The 23,329-nt window shown below is 41.3% G+C and overlaps 1 protein-coding gene across 13 annotated transcripts in view; it reads right to left on the bottom strand.

Annotated features, from left to right (window-relative positions):
* Positions 1-23,329, bottom strand: part of MAST4 (microtubule associated serine/threonine kinase family member 4) — a 310,042-nt gene that overhangs the window by 97,510 nt on the left and 189,203 nt on the right. For 7 of the 13 annotated variants that reach the window (XM_080677587.1, XM_080677585.1, XM_080677581.1 and 4 more), the window contains 2 exons: positions 5,911-5,999; positions 919-1,050 (listed from right to left, as the gene is read on the bottom strand). In XM_080677587.1, the coding sequence (XP_080533713.1) occupies positions 919-1,050; positions 5,911-5,999 (221 nt within the window). The remainder of the gene's footprint in view (positions 1-918; positions 1,051-5,910; positions 6,000-23,329) is intronic. The other 6 variants (XM_080677583.1, XM_080677591.1, XM_080677590.1 and 3 more) reach the window with 1 other exon arrangement.

Consider the following 23,329-nt stretch of genomic DNA (forward strand, 5'->3'; position numbering starts at 1 on the left):
AGAGCAAGCCCAGCCTTGTCCATAAAATGAAACTCTACAACTAGACACAATGACGACAAAAACAGAAGAAGTCAGAAAGAAAAAGACTGACAAACTGTGCCACAAAAGAATGAAAGAAAAAAATTACATTAATCAAAAAGTAAAATAACAAGAAAAGGCTAAAGGAGTTCATCCCCACTAAGCCAGTATTAAATGAAAAGTTACAGGCTTTTCTTTAAGAAGAATAAAAAAGATAAAAAATTGGAACAACAAAATGGCAATAAATACATATCTATCAACAACTGAATCTACAAAATAAAACAAGCAAATAAGCAGAGCAGAAACATACTCAGATGGAGAGAACACTTTGCCAGATGGGAGTGGGGTTGGGGGGATGGGTGAAAAGGTGAAGGGATTAAGAAGTACAAATTGGTAGTTACAGAACAGTCATGGGGATGTAAAGTACAGGGAATAGAGTCAATAACATTCTAGTAACTGTGTGTGATGTCAGATTTAGAGGACGTTTTATTGGGATGATCACTTAGTAAGTTATGCAATGTCTAACCACTGGGGTGCACACCTAAAACTAACGTAACAGTGTATGTTAACTGTAATTGAAAAATAAAAGTAATTTAAAAACTAAATTAATTTTAAAGTCAAACAGCATATTACAAAAGATATCAGTGACATTACAAAAGATTAATAAGCAAGCACATTAAACATACTAAGAATTTACCTCAAACCTGTTACCATGGCTATTATCAAGGACACAAGAAATAACAAGTACTGGTGAGGATTAGAGAAAAGGAAACCCTTGTGCTGCACTAGTGGTAGGAATGTCAATCTTAGGTCAGTTCCATCCTCGAAGAGGGGCTTGGTGAACCAAGAAGCAGCAAATACAGTGGCGACTAATGATATACATATATACTAGATACTAACCTAATAGGTTATGTGAACTTTTTAAAGGTATTTCCTGTCTTGAATAATTTCCAGAGGTGTCCAATAGGAAATTGATACTTCTTTCCATCTTTTCTTCCAAAAATCCTCTTATAAACGAATCTACGTAATCACCTGTGAATTCACAGTAAAACAATTTTTGAAGACACAAAATGTTAGGTATTTTGGCCGATAGGGCAATATTTGCTCTTAGGACTTTAAAAGCCTAGAATCAGTAGGTCTCCGTTATTTATCTACATCTAGCCTGTGGGTCACCCTCTATAAGCATAATTAATTTTAGAGCTCATGCTTTTACCATTAGAATCCAATACAATATGGAAATAATATTGTGGTAGGCAGAATTTTAAAATGGTCTCCTGAAGATCCCTGTACCTTGGTTATTCAAGAAAATATATTTACACATATTCATAAAAATTTTTGGAAGGAGAAAGGAGCAACTTAGTAATGCTTATCTTTGGGGAACAGGAAGGTAAGGAAATTAGCATATAGTGATTTTACAATAAAATAGGGCTCTAAAAATAAAAACCAATAAACAAACAAAATAATACCTACATTAGTTTTCTATTGCTAAGTAATAAATTACCAAACATTTAATGGCTTAAAAAATGATCATCTATTTATTAATCTTAGGTAGGCTTGACCTGTTTGAGCTCAGGGGGCTCTCAAAGCCAAAATCAAAGCAAGGTAGAAAACCACCAGCTCCCAGCTTCCTAGGAACCCTCACCTAGTTTTCCTTCTCAGGGTATCATGTGGCCACAATCACCGTGTCAGCAGGGCTGGGCTCTTATCTGGAGACTGGGAAAGAATCTGCTTCCCAGTTCATACAGGTTGTGGAGATTCAGGTCACTGAGGTGATAGGACTAAGGTCTCCATTTCATCCTGGCTGCCAGCCTGAGGCTGCTTCCAGCTTCTGGACCCTGCCCTCTTCTAACTCCAAGTCCGCAACTGCCACGTCCAATCAATCTCAGGCTCACATCTACCTCTACCTGCTCTGCCCTAACCAGAGAAAATGCTCTCTCTTAAAGGGCTCATATGGTTGGGTCAGGCCCACTCAAACAATCTCTGTATGAAAGATTATCTGACTTGGGACTTTAATTACGTCTGCAAAATCCCTCCACAGTAGTACCTCAATGATGAATACGATAGTATATGAGAGGAACTGCTTCACCACAACTTTGCTCTTGTAGGATTCTACCAATTTTTAAACTTTTTTGACAATATGCTAGATGAACCATAGTATCTCATTATCCTGGTTCACATTTCTCTTGGGATTACAATGAGTCAACATTTCACACGTTTTTGTTGTTCATTTTAATTTTTTTTTTTTCTGTGACATGCCATTTACATCTTTTGCCCATTTTTTTCTCTTGGTGCACTCATCAATTTTCACATTAATTTACACAAGCTCTTTCTATATTAAGGCAATCCGATGTTTGTCAGTTATAAGCATGAGACATTTTCACCATTTTTCTTTTGATTTTGTTTATTACGCAGAAATTTTCATTGTAGAGAGACACACTAGTCTTTCCTTTGGGGCTTCTGGTTTAAATTTCATGCCTAGAATCTTCCTGGAAATAGGAGCCCAGGATATTCATCCTTCCCTCTTATAAAATGGGACTATCCTGTTCACTGTTCTTTGAGGAATCCCTGGCTTTCAACAAGCACTGCTTTGTGTGTGGAGATAAGCTGCAGAACACTGTGCCAGTATTCCTTTTCCTCAGGCCACAAATAAAGTTCTCATCTCCACTGAGTCACGTGATGGGTGTGAAGTCATGTGTCAGCGATGAGTGGCCTGACTCAGATCGTCCCTAACTAAGAAAAACAGAAAGCATAACTCTATATTTTGGGTGTATAAGCACTGAGAGAATGCAGTTTTTCTCCCTCTTGTTTTCCTGGAGACTTCCAGGAACCCTCACCTGGCATTCTGTGTACCACATCCACGACAGAGAAGGTAGCAATGGGAAGTTAGAGCTAAGAGGCGTGATGAGTGGGGAGGCATTTCACATATTAAGGCATGAGAACTGGTCCTTTCCTTAATTTCCATTTTCTTCTTTTTATACAGAAATAGGAATCTACCAGACTGTGATGAATGCCATTTCTCACAAAAAGTCTGACAGACTTCTACAGCTTCTGGGTGAATAACAACCTGTTGGCTCCGTAATGTAAGGAAAAGTACTCTCAACATGAAAGAAAGGCTCCTCTCTGCCCACTCCTCTGATTAAATCCTAAAATGATGTTTGAAGGGGAAGGAATTCAACCCAAGTCTACACAGAGGAAAGAATTAAAAGGATCATTAAAGTCTTAACCACATTTTCTCTAATCTCAATATGAGAACTGAAGACAATCACAGTAATAAAGAGTAATCAAAAGGCACACAAAGGGTGGTACAATTACTATAGAACACTATAAAGAGGAGTAGGGTTAATTTTTTTAATCGAATTATATGTAACAAATAGACTTCATCATTTACTCAGCACCTAGTATGTACCATCAGACCCTGTGATGGAGGAATACAAAGTTGAAAAAAAAGAATTTCAGCCTCCACTAGGTATGTGGCCTTGCTTGCCCCTCTGTCAGCTTTTGCTTTTATAACAATGATGTAACATAAATCTCCAAAGTATAAATGGTAACATTATAGCTGTGTATTCATCACACAGCTTTGGAAATACAGTATTACCAACTGCTATCCTTCTCCCCAATTATATTCCCCTCACAGGGGTAACTGTTATCATGAAATTGGTCTTTAAAATTACCGTTTTCCTCTACACTCTTACTATAAACATATATGCACATATATATATATATATATATATATATATATATATATATATATACATATTTATGTACCTGTGTGTATCCCTAAACAAAATATTCTTTGTAACATCATGTTAGCCTTATATGAATTGTTTAAATAATATCCTTTTGTATCTTGCTTTTGTTGCCCAATACTACCTTCGAGTTTCACCCATGTGGATGTGTGCAGGGCTAGTTCATTTTCTGCTATGTGCACAGTGTTCTGTGGGTGACTATGCCACAATTCATTTCTCCATTTTCCAACTGATACATGTTTAGGTTGCTTCAAATGTTCAGCTATTACACAGAACGCTGCTATGAGCAGCCTAGAACATGTCTCCCCATGTTTCTCTCTAGTTTTACCCGGGAGTGACATTTCTGAACTTTAGCAGTCTTGCGACAGTATCACAATTTTACCTTTCTACTTTACTGTCTTTCATTACTATGACTAAAACAAAGTCTACTCCACAGAGGCAGCTACCTCTGTCTCTCCCTTCTCCCCAAATGTGTCACGGACAACACCCACTCTCAAGTTGAGTGCCGCCCCACCCAAGCAAAAGGACTTCTGAGGAAGAGTCACAGCCCTGCTTTCAAATATGAAATCATCACCTGAAAGCCCTTCGGTGTGAAGTCAGAGTTTTCACAATAGTACAATAGAGGAAGTGCTCATACTGTCAACCCATCATTCTTCACAATCCTGACGACATCTTCCTAAGACACGGATCTTCCTCAAAATCCCTGAAAGGCATTCAACGTCAAAATTCCTTCTACTCGCTGCCTTTCATTTCCCTTTCCACCTTTATCTTCTCTTACAATCAAACATACACCTCCCAAGCTCTAGCCACACACTGGGAATTCCCGTTCTCTCACCCCATTTCTACCTGTCAAAGTCTTACTCATCTTCCAACATCTTAAGCAAGTAGTTCCTTCAAACTCTCCCGGACTTCCCTGACTGGAATTAACCCTTCTCTTCTTTGCACCATCTTGGATAGAACTTTAAACATACAGCAGTTTTCATTACAGTTTTTGTAATGTGGCTCTATCTTCCTTATAATTAGTAACTGAGCCCAAGGGCCTCATGTCTTAATCTTTATTGTCTCTACAATGGTTCTGGATGAAAGAGATAATTATATATGCCACCAACAGGTATGACTTTAGAGAACACAATGCACACATACAAGAGGAGGCACGTTCTAGACTGCTCCTAGCAGCATTGTTTGTAATAGCACGTGTGTGTGTGTGTGTGTGTGTGTGTGTGTGTGTGTCCATGTCCTTGTATATATATTAGTTCAACTTGAGCAGGAAACAATGCTGGCTAGTTCTGACAGAGTATAGGACATGCAACTCCAAAATACCTCATCTTGGCATATTGACTATTTCAAGCTGAAGGAATGTGAGGAAGGGTGTATGCAAGATCTGCCCTAAAGCAGGTCATAAAACCCTCCTGTGGAAGGTACAGTCCTATGCCTGGAGTAAAGAAACCTTATCATCTCTAAAGATAAGGGACAGAGAGGAATGTGAAGAATAGGCCTTGCTAATTTCAGTTTATCACAATTAGCTCATCCCCTCTGCCCGATCACATTTTTGTACAACTTTCCACTCTTCATTTAAACCTCGTATAAAAACACTCAGTTTAACTGTTTCTTTGGGTCTTCACTTCCTTGTGAAGGCTCCCCTGTTACGTAAAGTTTACATTACGTAAGTTGGTATACTTTCCTCTTGTCAGTCTGTTTCTGGTTACGGGGTTCCCCGTGGAGAACTTAGAAGGACAGATAAAAGATATTTTTCTTCCCCTAAAGTTCTTAACACAAATCCTCTTCATGTGAATCAACATGTCTGTGCTTCTCAAAGATAATCCTAATGTGCAAACATGTCTTGCATCATCCACACATTTAGAAACTGAGAAATAATTAATTGAAAAAGGACCCCACATAAAAAAAAATTCTCAATTTTAGAGTTCAAACATTGTGAAAGAGAACAAGGTTTGGGCTAACATCAGAAAGAACAACTTAGTGAGAAACCACCAAGAAAACCAGGCTAACAAGACATGAAGACACACTTGAGTTTCAAAATGCCATGATTATTTTGAAACACACACACACACACACACAAAACCACAAAAACAAACAAAAAAATTGGAAAAAGAAGTAAAATGAAACTCCAGGAAGGAGAACTGATTACCTGCATGAGCCGAGAGAGGTGAGTGTGGTCGGGGCAATGCTGTTGACTGCCCATTTCCTATTAAGCTTTTTCGGTTGCTTGTTCGGCAACTGTCAAAAGGAAAGAAAAACAAAGTTTAAAAAAAGATAATATAGCATTAGATGAAAAATGATAAAGATAGTAATAATAATAATTCAGGCATATTTAATATAGGCACAGACTAGAGGTTAAACTACCTATCAGCTCATACTATTAACAACATTTTTGCAAGTCGATATGCACTCACTAATATTTGAAGGGTGGCTGCCTCTTGAATATTGGAAAATATAAAGTATTCATGTAGTATAACATCATCAATATTCCTCACCAACAGGGAAGCTATAATCAAAAGCCTTCTTTCAGGTCTTGACTGCAAATATGTGACATGCCACACATACAAGTGATAAATTAGGGATTCAAATCAGCAAACCACAGGTAGCATCTTTGTTGACATGAAATTTCTAATACAAAATTACATGCAATGAAGCGCAATGACATTAATCTTACAATGATGCACTAATTAAAAATCTAATTATTTAGACAAATTTCACATTTGTGCCTTTTGTCAATAGAACAGCCGATGCCTAAGATAAATGTATTTCACTACTCATTCATTTTTCATCTTGTATACAGCATTCAAATTCCTAATTAAGGTAAATATTTTGGAATCATAAAAACATATTCCTGTTTGCATGAAAATAACAGTGAAGGTCTATTTTCACAGGCACACTCCCTACCGTTTTTATCCTGGTACTCCATGAATAGAAATAAGTTGCTATATAGGGACATGGGGCAACTATGTTTTCCTGTTTCTGCTAGTAGAAAGTTATAAAACAGCCAATCTTGTTCCAATGTGCCTTTCACAAGCCTCAAAGAATAAGACAAATGCAAAGCTGGGTGATGGTGACGGGGGTATTATTTCCATTTGCTTTCCTTGGTACAGGTTGGCACTTCATTCTCTACTCCCAGCACCGCCATTAGAAAGATAATAAATGAATTCACCCATAGTAAGTGTCAGGGCACTCTGATCCTTCTCCTACCTGTGGGCTGCCTTCAACCACCATTAAACGTTTACTATAATGTCTTTCTAATTAAGAATATACCGGCTAGAGCAGGTTCTTGAAATAGGAATTTTCACTTGACTTCTAAGTTAGATATATTTTAGAGTTTGTAGAAGATATTTGAAAGGAACATTTATAAATATGCAAATAATACATTTCTAAACCAAATGCAATTTCTTTCAGCAACATTGGCTTGCAAACCAATCCTCTCTCCTAGATGTTTGCTGCTTATCATCATTTGTTAACATGCCCATATTTATAATTTCTTAAGGTGAGGCTGCATCATTTTATTTTCCTTACTGGAGCAATCAACATCCTGTAACATAATCTGTGGGTATAATTAAGATCATGTTTACTCAGCCTTAAAGAAGCTGTTGAATAAGAATAGACCCTTGATACTTAATTATGAAGGTGGATTGTGTTATTACCAACTCATCTATCAAGAACTGCATTCAACCTATTACATTCATAATTATTAAATCAGATAGTGTGATTGTTTTACAAATAAACTGTATACTATACTTAGTGTTAATTCAAATTAATGTCTCCTTTCATTTTAATACAGATATTTTAAGTATACCAACTTGCTGGTGTTAATAAAATAAATTTAAAAAGACAGATTTATACCCTGCAAATCTCAGCAAAGTTATTTGTTAATTTGAGCAAATTAATTGAAACAAGGGTTAGTTATCCAAAAAATGACTATTGGTATTATTTTTTATATTTACTATTTGTTCTACATCATTTATGAAGATTTTCTCTTGACATTCAATTATTGTTTATATATTTAAATCAAATTAAAATGTAAATAAATAGAAATAGTAATCTGATGAATATCTTAAATAGAGATATTAGTGAAATATGCTGACATAAACCTAATATTTAGAAAATATTTCTTAAAGAAAACTTTAAAAACTTGGAATTTCATTAAGAATGACTAGTACACTACCACAACAAGCAAAATAACTAAAAATGTAGATTTATAACAAAGAAAACACAAACAAAAAATCTAACATTTTAATCAGTTATTTAAAAGTCTATCTTAAAAGGGTAGAAATGTATTGAGTTCTAAAATGTGATTTTTAAAAAAAAATCTAAAAAAGAAATGTCTAAACAAAACCAGAAAATGGAATATACTTGCTTGGTCAATATGAAAATACGAAATATGAAAAAACTTTATATTATATTCACCCTGTGTTTGCCTTCTTTCTATAAAGGTTTATAATCTTTACAAACAGATGACTATAAATGCAATTAGAGTGAAAAAAAATAAGGATTCTTCATCTATGAATATAAGAGCAAGTTAAAAGATGTTAAAAACAAACTGCTTCAGAATTTTAACAGTTTACCACATTTAAGGTACTGGTAGTCTGTTACACTAAACCTTAAATAACTGGCATATGTTATTGACAAATGCTATAACAATCAGAGCTGGAAGTGTCTTCTCTAACCTCATATGGATCTTGAGCATGATGCTAGAGAGTTAAAAAGTTCCAAGATAACAGACTTGGAACTTTCTTGAATCTCTCAACAATCAAACAGAAACATGTTAGACCTGAAATACTCCTCAGTGTGGCAAATCAAGACTTGATAAAATACAGGTCAAGATACATTTCCATAAGTACACAAAATAAATCTCTATGCTCATAAAGTAGGGTCTTGGCCTCAGCAATTAATTTAGTTGTTGCTAACATTCTTAAAGGTAATGGGGCATTTTATACTGTATTTAACCTCAAAATACCTAGATCTTGATATATAATTACTTTTAAAATTCTAGGACCCTACTAAGATATTCTGTAGATAACTTTACAAGGTTGGAGGGGAAGGGTGGCCATTTGATCTCAATAGTACCTGTGTCTGATGTCTCTGAGAGTCACCTAATCTTATTGCTCTAGGTACCTGACTCCCAATAAATGAATTGAAACCTACATTTAATTCCACAGTAAGAAAACTCTGGGTAGAAAGGACCTATGAGTATTTACTACCTGGATTGTCTCAGCACATGACACTGCCCACATTAATAATGACACAGGTGCAAGATGCTGAGCTGACCTCTGCTGCCATTATTTATTCATCCAGGTGTCACACTCCTTTCTGCTGACGAAAGGAGAAGCCTATGGCAGTGTGAGGCAGCCTTCAGGTGCTGGTGACTACCCTATACTCATTTGATCCATAAAATGATAAAATAGTGGAAACATCGCCACTTGGGCAAAATCAAGGTCCCTTCCCTTTCACCAGCGTGACTAAGTTGATTCAGCCTTGCTTTTTCTCAGGCAGACCGCGCCCCCCCCCCCTCCCCCCGCTGCTCCGCTGCTCCCCCACCCAAAAAAAAAAACCACAAAAGAAATGCTTACTGGCACCATCAGCCCAACTTGATGCAAAGACCACTTTGTCTTTGTCCAAAGTTTAAATGGCTCTCTGCTTTGGCTAAATTAGATTTTGCAGGTAAAGAACTGTGCCATCACTGTGCAACCTTCCAAACTGAGAGAACAAATGGAGCCTGTGACCACAGGCAGAGTAGGTGTCTCCGTGTGTTGCTTCAACTGGAGAACTGAGGAGAAGGAGGAGGAGGTGCTTTGTGGGAAGTGGACACCCCTGCCTTTGGCTTTCAGATCGGAATATCGGCAGGGTGAGAGACTTCCATCTCTTCTTAAAGAGCGGAGGAGAAAGAAGGCTTTTGGGAATGAACTTGAGCAGAAACTTGAGTCTATATGCCCTTCAGTTTCACTTGGGAATTATATACCTTTGTTCCTAAGGCTAAAAACTGGAGATAAATCTGTGCAAGCTCAAGTGCTTAGGTGAGGATACATTTTTTAAAAGTTAAGAGCTGATGTTCCTGTTTCACCTTAAAATGCCAGAAAGCATTTCTGTTTACCTCATTCTATTGGTTCCTCCCTAGAAGGATCCACCCACAGGTAAGACATATACACCATACACAATACAATAAATAGTGTGGACCAGGACTCTGAGAAGAATGGGAAGGTGGAAAGACAACGGCAGCACTTTTTGTAATTGACTTTTTTTTACGAGGGAGGGAGGGAGGGAGGGAGAGAGAGAGAGAGAGAGAGAGAGAGAGAGAGAGAGAGAGAGAGAGAGATGAGAGCCAAACATTGATCAGCTGCCTCCTGCATGCTCCCCATGGGGGATCAAGCTGGCAAACTGTACATGTGCCCTGACCTGGAATCGAACTAGCGACCTTTCAGTGCACGGGACAATGCCCAACCGAGCCACACCTACCAAGGCAAAGGCAGTACTTTTGAGTGAGCAGGGCTGGTTGGCCCCTGTGGGCTGGGAGGCAAGGCAAGCAGAGACAGAACACGCATTGAGAACCTCACAGCAGGACAGGCACTCAGGTGGAAATGGCACGTTAGTGATATGCGGCCACCAGAAGGAAGTGTTTTATTTGCATGTTTTTTGGCTCAGGAGGTGAAGCAAGGACTGAACAGGGCACCACTCCTGCTCCTTGAGTTCACTGCTCCCATTCACCAAAGCAGTTTCACGATCTCCTAACTAGTGCCAACGGTGCCTTCTCTGCTAGGAAGACAGGGCCAGAGCATGCATTTCATCCTCTAAGTCAGGACTGACTCAGTGTGAAGGACAAAGAGGAGTACGGGCTGCTAGGCTGAGGAAGGGAGGGGGGGAATGCCGTGACCACATTTTTGGTCCAAAGCACCCACACTCTACTTCCGCCTAGGTTGTTCTCATCCTCAGGGTTCCATAGGAAGGGCTTGCTGGGGCCTGTAAACGTTTCACATCTGGCTTTGTCACCTCTCTCCTGGCAGAAAACCTGCTAATTATCCCCAACCAGGGCTGTAAAAGCCGTGAGGCCCACCAGGCTGCGGCCTTTAGCAACTGTTCAGAGTAGCTGAACCCCAGCTTAATTTTAAATTACATTCATTTTGAGACATGAATACCGATCATGTCTGATCATGGCAAGACAAGCCGAGGAGAGGAAGCCCCAACAGGCAGTGATTTCTAACATTCCTGGCTGACTTGAAAGGTCAGCGCTCATTATGGAATCTGACTGACCGCGACTGAGGGGCAGTGATCACACCGTGAACTGCATAAGAACAGCCCCAGGAATTCTCAGCGGCGAGGCTATAATTTATTAATTCATCTTGATGAAAAATTTGATAAATTTGCACAAGAGACCAATTACACACCAAAGCTTTGCTGGATATGAACATCTGCTAACTATTTCCTAATACCTTAATAGAATACGAACATTTGAATATTCCTTAAACAAAGAAGGCTGACGTGGAGAAAACCTGGGCAAGACCAAGAGCCAGTATTTGTCCGCCAATGCCGGGCTGCTGCGTACAGGTTATAAGCCCAGTGGGCTTCTGTTTCCTTGTCTTTACAATGACAGGGCTGGACCAGATTAGAGAAACAGTTGTAAACATATTTACACTTTTTGGTCAATGAAATTTTAAAAATTTAGAAAATATATAAACATAATCTAGTAATTGTCCCACCACCTGGAATAAACAACTATTTCATCTTTTCATATACATATATACAGTGTACTATATATATATATATGTATATATATATATATATACACACACACACACACACACACACACACACGTATATATATGTGTGTATATATATGTATATATATGTGTGTGTATATATATAATAGGGAGAAATGTGCCTCTTACATCCAAATCAACTTTCCCGTCCCCAACTAGGCAACTACTAAGGTACTAAAGGAACTGTGGCTTATAGCTTTCCCATCCATTGCTGGTCCTTTAGCGTAGATACATGGATACCTACGAACAACATCTGTGTGTGTGCTCACATTTTCACTAGTAGTAATTGCATATCAGGAACACCTGGCAAAGGCCCGGAACTGTGCAAACGAGATGAGTGGCTTTCCTTTCAGTGGCGTTCTATAGTGAACCCCCAGGGTAGCGAGTCCATAAGAGTATCTTTCATTATCCTTCTATTGTTTAGTCTATTTAAAAACTCTGAAGGGATAGAAGTTAAGTTGTGGAAAACTGGTAGTAATACAAATGATTCCTGTCCATGATATTGTAAATTAACTTTGTATGGTACAGATATAATCAATATTCACTCCATGGAAAGATAAACCCAAACATTTAATATCATGTACTACAACATATGAATCAGTTTTGCATCTACTAGCACATCCATTTCATCATTCCTAATTGAAAAATATACATACGTCTGGTTTTCAAAATCTTCTTTGAGCCCGTTTTAATATGTTACTGCTACTTGCATTAATAATTGAAATAAAATCATTGACACATGTTCACTGTGTACTTCAATGACAGTCATGCTTTTGGTTTTTGTAGAAACTATACTTCCACACTCTATACATTATAGAGATTCTGGAACTACATATTTTTTTCCACTTGACATTATGTTTTTGAGATTTAACCATGGCAACATAAAAATTGGTCTAATTCATTCCTTTTTTATATTATTCATTTGAAACCAATTTTAGGGTTTTAATGTACTAAAAGTATATAAGCATACATTACACATTTCTTTTTCCTTTTTGCAACATGAAATATCGAGCTAGGCCTTTGTGCATTTACAAATGTGATCGCAAAAGCCTTGAAAAAATATTTCTGAGGATGTATTTGAAAGGAAAAATATATTACACAACATAAAGCAAATCTTCCTTAAAATCTTATTTGGGCACTTTCCCCCCAAAATCTTGCTCAGTTCTCTTTATGAGGCTGCACAGAACAAAGCATTAATGTTTCTGTCTCTGAGACATACTTTGTTACTTATGTGAAGTTAAGGCAATGCCAGGGTCTTCCCCATGGCCCATGAAATCAAGTCTCCATTCTGGCTTTCATTAATCCATTCAACAAATCACTTTTTGAGTCCCTAATATATGCTAGGTACTATTCTAAACAAACAGAATCCCCACTGCCCTCAAGGTGATGCTATTCTGCAGGAGGAAGCAGATAACAAACACAATAAATTAGTCTAATTTAGAGTATGGGAGATGGTGATAGAGAAAAGTAATGCAGAAAGTAAGACAAGGAGTGCAGATGTGAAAAACCACAATTTTAAATAGGTGGTCAGGAAAGGTCTCACTGGGGGGGTGATATGTGAATAAGACCAGAAGGCTGAGGTGGAGTGAGCATCCATAGGAGCCAAGGCCCTAAGGCAGGAGTGCTCAGCAGGCCAGTGTGGCAGGAGTGAAGCGGGCCAGAGACAAGCAGCAAAGTGGGCAGCAGCGGAGAGGACAGGGCACAGATCTCTGGCAGTTTCAGGCCACAGTATGAGCACTGATTTTCAGTCTCAGTGAAAAGGGAAGCCTTTGGAAGGTTTTGAACATAAGCTGACTTTTAGGAGAACCATTCTGGCTGCTAAATTGAAATAACCAAAGAGGACGTAGGGAGATCAGTGAGGACGTTAAGGTGATGTGCAGCCCTGATCACAGACATCTCTTGTAATCCTACTTTAAAATAAAGTATTTTATTTTAAAATTAATTCATACTCCCCAAAAAGGCCTCCAAATTCAAGGCAAGTATTATACCAGTCGATAACTCTTTCATTAAAAAATATGTTTTTATTAATTTTTAGAGAGAGAGTGAGAAAGAGAGAAACATCAATAGGTTGCCTCCTGCACGCTCCTACTGGGGACTGAGGCTGCAACCCGAACACGTGGCCTGAGCAGGATTCGAACTGGCGACCTTTTGGTGCATGGGTCGATGCTTAACCACTGAACCACACCGGCAGGCCCAGTCCATGCTCTTCCCCACAGAACTGGGGAGACAGCAGTCCTGATACCTGACTACCAAGCCTGAGCGCTTCAGGCTTTTGCACACATGCATCCATGTAATGACCTAGGTTCACAGGCCCTTGGGTTTGCCATTATGAATGCTTATTATTGATATTATCGGCTGGATGCTTGAACTTAACTTTTCCATTAGTAGAAAAATTCCTTTTGAAGGCATTGATTATAATGGAAATGAACGGTTGATCATACTATTTTCACCTAGGAACAAAAACTTTAGGCTAATTATATGCCTGGAGAAAGGCATAGGTCTCCAGGCTTTCAAAAGTTCTGAGAGGAAAAAAAAATAAAATATATATATATATATATTACTATATACAATATTTCTTAGAATTATATCTAATCTATTAAGATAAGCCTGTAGTAAGGTCTGGCTCAATTTGCTGTATTCATAGACAAAGAGGGAGGTGGCTGAACATACAGACAATAGCAAGAAAGTATTCAAGGTTACAAATTTTCTGGAACATCTACTCCTTTGTACAAAATATTATTGGGGGATAAGAAAATGAAGAAGATATTCTCAGAGTGTTTGAGGTATAAAACAAGAGAGAAGACTGATTCAGACAAGGCAGAATCTGGAAGAGAGGTACATACACAAATCTGTTGCCATCTAAAGAGATAAAACCCCGTTCATCTTGGAAACATGTTTTCATAAATAATAAGCACTAGAACTTTATAGTATACTAGTCTCGTGCACCTTGAAAGAAACTGTGGGCCGTGAGGCTGTGGTGGGCACAGGGGTGGGTCTCGGCCCATCCTCCATGCCCCTGCCTGGCCCCTCCTGCCACAGCCCATGGTCCTCTGTCTGCCAGCTCCGCTCGCACCCGCTAACGGCACGGAGCGATTGGAGCCAGTGCCGTCAGCAGGTGCGAGAGGCAGCTGCTGCCCCAATCGCCCCTCAGGAGCAGGGGGAGGTGGAGAAGCCCTCAGGGGCAACCTGCTGACAGCGCCAAGCGACTGGGACCAGTGCCGGGCACTGGCAGTGGGTGCAAGCGGCAGCTCCGACGCCGGTTGGGGGTGCGAGCGGGGCCGGCACTGGCAGCAGGTGCGAGCACCAGGCAGGACCACAGCATGCGGGATCAAAGAATTTTCAGTAAACACCAGAGGCTCGCCCCGATGACAGCAACCGGTGCCCTGCCTTGGTCTGGCACTCCCGCTCACCTGCTCTACCATCCCACTGTGGCCAATGTCCGCCATGTTCCGCACTCTGCCTCCTGCTGCTGACGCCCGCCATTTTCTGTGCGCCCCCCTGGTGGTCAGTGCATGTCATAGCGACCGGTTGTTCAGTTGTCCCACAGTTCGGTCTATTTGCATATTAGGGTTTTATATATATAGACAGATACTATGGCAAACTGTCCTTCTACTTCACTGGCCTTCCCTTAAATAAGCCCTTCATTTCAGTGATCCACCTGACACAATAAACATTTTTTAATCCTATTTCTTCTTAGTTATCCCATTTTGTTGCTATTTCAAAGTGAGACATACCAATGGAACAATTTCCATGTGGCTGGCACAGTGAGCTCTAATGTCATGTTAGCATGTGACTGATGGGTAGCTGACATTCACCATGTTGCACCACCGTGATCCTGGCAGGCAGAACATCATGCTGTCGTCTCCCATTCAGTGAACAAACATAACCAAAAATTCCACAAGGAGATTACAATCTAGAAGGGGGGATAAATACCTTGAGGGCAAAGATTATACTCTATATAACAGCAAATCTCTGGATACCCAGAAAAATACAGAAAATAAAAATGATTTGAATATAGAGTCAATAAATGTTTTTCAATGACTAATTAAATATGTTTCCTGCCTCTAGAAAGTTTATAATTTAACATGGAGGACAAACATAGCCTAATTTACAAGACTACACTGACCCAAGATGGTATTATGATATAGTCTAATGCTATTAGCTTAGATAAGCAAACACACAGAGCTGACAGGTTTGTGGTGCTGGGTATATGGTATGAATATCTTACTGGGAAAACCTATAAACACGTCACCCTGAATAAAATTATAGTAGGGCAATCAGTGGAATTAAAAGAGGGACATAACACAATGGCCAAAGTCAAGTAGGAGTTGTAAAGACGTGAGATTTATAGTAGCAGGCTAAGTTCAGCTGATAAAAATGTTTGGAGTAAAAAGTAATTCGAGTGAGAAGGGGTCTGAACACCTGTGAATTTTTTTTTTTAGTGCTATTTATCTGTAACCCAAATCGTAGGAGGGACCAAGCCTGTGTGCCTGCTGAGGAACCCTAAAAACATCAGGGCAGGTTATCTGTTTGGATGAGGACACTTAAGAGGGGAGAGAGTCAATGAGGAGATGACTTCTGGACTTATAATTACTCAAGAGTGTAAGAGGTCAAACCCCACCTGAAACAGGCATGGCACAGACTGTTCCCACTTGGGAGGAGGGTGTGAAGAGTGCTGAGAAGCCAATGTAATTAATTCTGATCTAATAGTTGAAAGGCATGTGCTGAATCTTGGGAAACTGCTTCAAAGGCTGATCTGGCCCAAACATTGTGTGGAGTCCTTCAAAACTGTGTCTAAGCTGTCCCGGAAGGGTAAAGAGCCGTTACCCACCGATGAGCCTGCCTACAGTTGGGCTACCAAAGTGGCAATGAGGACTGCTGGGAGGGGTGGAGGCAGGGCCCCAATGTTAAACCTGGGTAAAGGGGTGAGGGTCAAACACCCAAGACTTTGGTTGTTCTCAGGGCATTTGTGGTCAGGGACCAACGATAAGCCTATAGGCATGTTGGGGAGCTAAAGAAAATACAAACTAATGTTTTTCTAAACTTCCACTGTGTGTGTGTGTGTGCGTGTGTGTGTATGTGTGTGTGTGCGTGTGTGTGTGTTGGGGGGGATGTATCAGACACATTGTTTTAAAACTCCCATTTTCATGCTTAAAATGGGTAAAAGTCACAACTGGATATGTTTGTTTTTTTTAAGTAGCAAAAAACAAAAACAAAACATGTTCAAAGTCCAACTATAAAAATTACTTTGAATCAATTTAATTTAATAGTACTGGATTATTCTCTGTTAACCTTTAAAAAGCCATGGAAAGTGGTGGCAGTACCAAATCAGAGTACATGCAACACCTTAATGTGATGTTCTGACCTGCATCTTTGGAAATGCAATAATAAAACTTTACTATGAACTCCTTTCCCCTGTGCTTACTCTCTCCTGTTTATTGCTTTTAAGAGATGGTCCACAGCTTTGTGAAGCTGGATTGGAAGTTTTTCTTCTATCCAAATCTTATTTGTGTGTGTGTGTGTGTGTGTGTGTGTGTGTGTGTGTGTGTGTGTGATATATCTGCTGAACTGATATAATGTGTTACATACAGGCTTCCCCATACAGAAATCAAACCTCAGTTTAACTTGCAATAGCTACAAACATTGGATTCTGTGGCTGTATTTTAGTCTAGGAGAGGAATTTAGCTACATAGCTAAGCACTACCCATAAAAAGCAAAACTGTTCCTTCTCTCAGGTTCAGAGGAATCTGGGGCCGCTCCTCTCTCACCCACAAAAGGGAGGGGACTTCCAGAACTACCAGGTCTCCTTTTCTGACACTCACCAGAAATGTACGTCAAGCCCAGAGCGAACAGCACAACTATTTACACCCTTCCAGCTCTAAAGCATCACACACACACACACACACACACACACACACACACACACACACACACACACACACGGGAGGCTGACATCAGAGCTCCACTGTGTTCTTTTCGGGGAGAAAAAGAGGTGGGCAAAAAGCCATTATCTTCCTGTTCAGTATGTTTTGTTGCTAGCTGCGCCTAATTTGGTATCTTGCAAAATGACATTCTGTTAACGACATGAATGTCAAAGCTGTGATAATGGGCAGAAGTAGAAGAAAATGTTTCCTAACCAGAGAAACAACAGGAAAACTGCCAAATGGATATTAAAATTAGTTGTGTGTTCATCCCACACTGAAGCACTTAGCCCCCTCCCACCCCCCCTTCCCACATACACACTATTTGTTTACAACATAAAAAGGATGCAGCCCTCTGAGGAGAGGAGACCACCCCACCTTGGCAGGACACACAGGAAAAAAAGAAACAAAAAAACAAGAGGTCAAAGGAATGTTTCCTCTTAATTAACTTGACAGATGTCTTTTCTTTCCTCATTTGCATCCACTGATGTTTTCTTAGTTGGCCTCATTTTGCAAGATGAAATTGGCCACAAGGAAAGACTTCTGTTGCTGAAGACAGTTGGGCTGGGGAGATACCAGAAGATGCTGGCCTTGAAGTTGCTCAGTATTCAGCCTGGGTCATGAACGTTCCTTGCTCTTGCCGTTTGTGAGCGGAGGAACAGAATTTTAGCTCCGGAAGACGATGCATTGGCTGCCAAGGCAGCAGCGCCAGCTAGAGCACACAGGGCCAAGGAAGGGAGGCCGTGTGGCTCCCACAACCAGGGCGCATTCGAAGTTAGAGGTCGGCACTAGATGTGAAGACAAATCTAACTCCTTCTCATGTCAATGGGTAAGAATTCAATTCCACAAAGGAAGGGAGAGTTCTTTTAGATTTCACTTGGCTATTTCCTAGAGGAGTACAGTTACGAAATGCCACTGGTAATCTGACTTCAAAATCTAACTACCCTGAGCCTCCATTTACTGCTCTGTAGAATGGGTTTAAGAATATAAGTTACCTCAGAGGGCTCTGGAGAAATTAAATGAGATAAAGAATGTAAAGATACTCTCTGAGTGCTTGGCACATAGCAAGTGCTTCAAAATATTAGGTGTCAAAAGAAAGCATTTTGGTCTTTCTCTTTTGCATACATCCTTGCACGCATATATGTCTTCATTCTTAGAATGCTACACCAAAGCTTTCCCTCAAGGATCTTGGAACAAGTAGCATAAGAATGCTCACAGAATTAACTTCTAAAATTAATACAGTGAATTATGTAAAAGCTAACGAGACTGGTTCTAAGGCAACTAGGCTTGATAGTAAATGTAAAGTTATCGCAGTTAGAGAAAGAATTTAACAGTAAAAAAAAAAAAATGATAGGTTGGCTTTAGAAACAGAAACACAAAAGCTGCAGAACCACAGGCTCAAGAGTCCGAAGAAGCACTGGCCAAGGGCTGCACACTGGCAAAGTTAAGGCAGAGGTACAAGCAAGGACCGCACCCACCAGACTTCAGTGTTTCAGATCAACTGCCCGAACCATGTGCATCTGCCCACCTTTGCCCAATGCCGTTAAGCATTTAAGCCATCGAACGTGCCTCGCTCTGCTACCATCCTGCCCAAACAAGCTTCTGAGCAGCTTCCTGGAGAGCTCTGTCCCAGTGTGAGGCACAGGAGCAACAACAACAACTGCTCACTTCGACCAAGTGTTTCTTTAACACATGCCAAGCAGAGGCTTACTGTCCATGATGACCCTAGGAGGTAGGACTTATTTTCATCCATACCTTACAGGTGCGAAAACTGAAGAACTGAGAAGTTTAGAAACTGTTCACGATCACACACACGTAAGGGGCAGAACTGGAATCCAAACCCAGGCAATCTGCCTTCATTCAGAGCCTGTGTTTTTAACCGTTCTATTAAATGTCTATAAGGGGGAGAATAAAAACGTTAAGGGGCCTAAGCCCAATATTAACTGTATATATCCTTGTAAATTAACCTCAGCATTCTGGTCCCAGACAGCACTTGGTGAGCGAGATGACTATGGATCCATGCCTAAGAAATGGAGCTGCTCTTGGGTACGAACCAAACCAGAGTTCTGAGCCTGCAGCCGGATGGTCTGATACAGGAGGTAGGTCAATCTGTAAAGCTTCACATCAGAATGAGAGGTTTTTCTGGAGGCAGCAAGCCTGGCCCCGATGGACAGACACCTCACTGTCACCAAGGGGCATGCTTTTTATCCTGGAATATACATGTAGAGAGTTTTCAGGCTCATGGTAGACAGACAGGTGAGATGTCATGATTTGGACAGTCCCTCCTTCACAGAGTATTCTCAAGGAAACAAAGGCAGATGACCCAACACATGGATTATCACGGCAAGCAGGCTGCTCTTCCTTATCCCCGTCCAGGCCAGCTGGCCTAGTCAGACACAACCATGTGTGAATCAGATTTTTTTATTCCCCTGTTTCTGAATAGATTTCAAAATAAAATCCAAATTTCCGGATCATGCCCCCTTTAACATGGCTATTTTTTGCTTCTCTATTTCTAGATCTGAAATACTAGAGAACATAGGAGTCAAATTTGTGATGTGAAATACCTTTTCATGTACTGGCTTTGGAGAAAAGGATTAAATGTATTAGAAATTGGATCTGTCCAGCAGAAGATCTAAAACGTATAATAAATACATTGACTATTATTGAGACAAGCTGTTTTCCTTTAAGTTGAAGTATTTAGAAATGATACATAAAACAAACCCAACACAAAATCTACAACTTCTATAATCTTATGACCCTAAATCTTGGATACTTCTGTTGTACCTTAGTCTTTCAAGATAACATTCCTTTAGTCTGGCATCTTCCCCCATTCTTGCTCCGCAGAGACTTTCCAGACTCTAAGAGAACTCATATAGGAATGTGTCTGTGTGTAGAAAAAGGTGTCTCTAAGTTGTGTGAATTACATAAATCTATGGAAGAAGTTTGGACAAGTCCCAGTGCCAAGTCAGAGAAGCGTCAGTTACTAAGGAAAAGTTTCCTGCTTCACTCCCTTCAAATCACTGGCCTGCCTTTTAGGGGCGTGGCCATCTATTTCTCACAGGCCCAGCCTTGTGTTTAAAGAGGTGAGGTCATTTGTCCCTTGCCTGGGGTTTGGCCCTTATAAGTACCTTGAGCTCCAGACTAACACACCAACTCCTCCTCTTCACCCAATTCACCAGGCATCCAACCTACATGCATTGGACGTTCCCTGCAGTGACTCAGAGAGTTCCTGCTCATTGTGTTCCTGGATTCCTGTTTATTAAAGTTATGGAATCCCTGGCCTTCTCAGGAAAACAGTTCTAAGCAGAAGTTCAATGGTATAGAGCAGTGGTCGACAAACTCCGGCTCGCGAGCCACATGCGGCTCTTTGGCCCCTTGAGTGTGGCTCTTCCACAAAATACCACGGCCTGGGCGAGTCTCTTTTGAAGAAGTGGCGTTATAAGAAATTTAAGTTTAAAAAATTTGGCTCTCAAAAGAAATTTCAATCGTTGTACTGTTGATATTTGGCTCTGTTGACTAATGAGTTTGCCAACCATTGGTATAGAGAGATGGCACCCTGCTGCATAAAATTTCCATATTTGGGGGAAAAAGGAGGACCTATGTAACACTTCCAACAATACAAATTAAAAAAAAAAAAAAAAAAGAGGATTCTGAGTAACTCACTCACAGGAAATCATATTGCATATCAAGACTAGAATTAGGATATTTCACTTTAATAAAAACAATCATTGATACTAAGAAAGAAATGAATGGGGAATCTCCCACAGGCTACTTTTGCTTATTATTTTTAAAACTAGAGGCCCAGTGCACGAATTTGTGCATGTGTGGGGTCCGGCCAGCCCAGCCCCAATTGGCAGATCAGAGTCGGGCCTGTTGGGAGGAGGAGATGGCAGTAGGTTTGCTGGCTGGCCCACCCCGATCAGAGCGATCAGGGCTGGGCTGGCTGGGGGGAGGGGCCATGGTGATTGGTAGGCGGGCCCCGCTGCCTGAATGGGGTCGGGGGGCCTATCGGGGGTCAGAGGCCAGGGGAGGGACCATGGGAGGTTGGCCAGTCAACCCCACCCCCGATTGGTGTGTGAGGGGTCCAAAGGAGGTTAGAGCTGGCTGGGGGGAGGGGCCGTGGGCCAATCGGGGTGGTGGGGGCCCATAGGGGGCAGGGCAGGCCAGGGGGAGGGGCTGCAGGTTGGCTGGCTGGCCTTGCCCCCTATTGGGGTAGGGAGGCAATCAGGGGCAGGACCGGCTGGAGGGAGGGCCCGCAGGGGGTTGGCCGGCCACCCTGCCCTCCACCAGGGTGGGAGAGGCCGATCAGGACGGGGCCATCCAGGAGGAGGGGCCACGGGAGGTTGGCCACCAGCCCCACCCTCCGATCAAGCTGGTTTGCTGGCTGCAGTGGGCGTCATAGCGACTGGTCGTTCTGGTCATTATGGCATTCTAGTCACTGGCTTTTTATATATACTAGAGGTCCAGCCGGCACCCTCTCCAATCTGGGACCCCTCGAGGGATGTCCCACCGCCCATTTAGGCCCGATCCTACCGGGATCCTACCAGGATCAGGCCTAAACGGGCAGTCGGACATCCCTCTCACAATCCAGGACTGCTGGCTCCCAACTGCTCACCTGCCTGCCTTCCTGATTGCCCCTAACCACTTCTGCCTGCCAGCCTGATCACCTCCTAACCACTCTCCTGTCAGCCTGATTGCCCCCAACTGCTCTCCCCTGGAGGCTTGATTGCCCCCAACTGCCCTGCCTTGCAGACCTGGTCCCTCCCAACTGCCCTCCCCTGCTGGCCATCTTGTGGCGGCCATCTTGTGTCCACATGGGGGCAGCCATCTTGTGTGTTGTAGTGACGGTCAGTTTGCATATTATTTTTTTATTAGATAGGATTAGATAGGATAGAGGCCTGGTGCATGGGTGGGGACCAGCTGGTTTGCCCTGAAGGGTGTCCTGGATCAGGGTGGGGGTTCCCTTGGGGCATGGGGCAGCCTGGGTGAGGGGCCTGTGGTGGTTTGCAGGCTGGCCACGCCCCCCGGCGACCCAAGCGGAGGCCCTGGTATCTAGGATTTATGTATCTTCTATAATTGAAACTTTGTAGCCTTAAGCTGAGGCCAAGGCAGACCAGGGCTGCGGAAACTTGGCTTCCTCCATCACAAGGGGCAACTCAAGCCTCCTGCTCTCTCCAGCTCCGTGGCTGCCACCATTTTTGTTGGGATTTATTTATCTTCTATAATTGAAACTTTGTAGCCTTAAGCGGAGGCCAAGGCAGGCGGAAAGCTTGGCTTCCTCCATTGCCGGGGAAACCCAAGCCTCCTGCTTTCTCCATGGCCGCAGCCATCTTGGTTGGGTTAATTTGTATACTCGCTCCTGATTGGCTGGTGGGCATGGCCTGTGGGTGTAGCGGAGGAATGGTCAATTTGCATGTTACTCTTTTATTAGATAGGATATAGATAGACCCTAAATCCTATTGAAAGATCAATATACATATGAAGACAACAATGCAACGCAGGGATCTTGAAAATAAAATCTGTCCATAGCTGACAAGTGAGCCATTCCTGGGGCTTTGTGGCCACATAATATTTTCATTCTCAGTTAATAACAAAACTGGAGGGCTGACATATCACAGAGTGTTTTCTGTCTCGATGTTCAGCTTTCATCCACTATGACTGTTTATTCAAGTAGGCACCAAAGTTTCTGAACTCACATAATTACACAGTAAGAGCAAAACTATTTGTGCTGTTAGCTAATCTGCCTCACACACAGTGCACCAAAAATGTGATACTATGTTCTTCAGATGACAAAAATTATTTCTCATGTTAGTTAGGAGAAAAAAAAATCACACCTTTTTCTTTTGCATCTGAAAGACTATATTTTAAAATAATTTAAAAGAAA

This window comes from Plecotus auritus, assembly GCF_963455305.1.
Source record: "Plecotus auritus genome assembly, chromosome: 7".
Classification (NCBI taxonomy): domain Eukaryota; kingdom Metazoa; phylum Chordata; class Mammalia; order Chiroptera; family Vespertilionidae; genus Plecotus; species Plecotus auritus.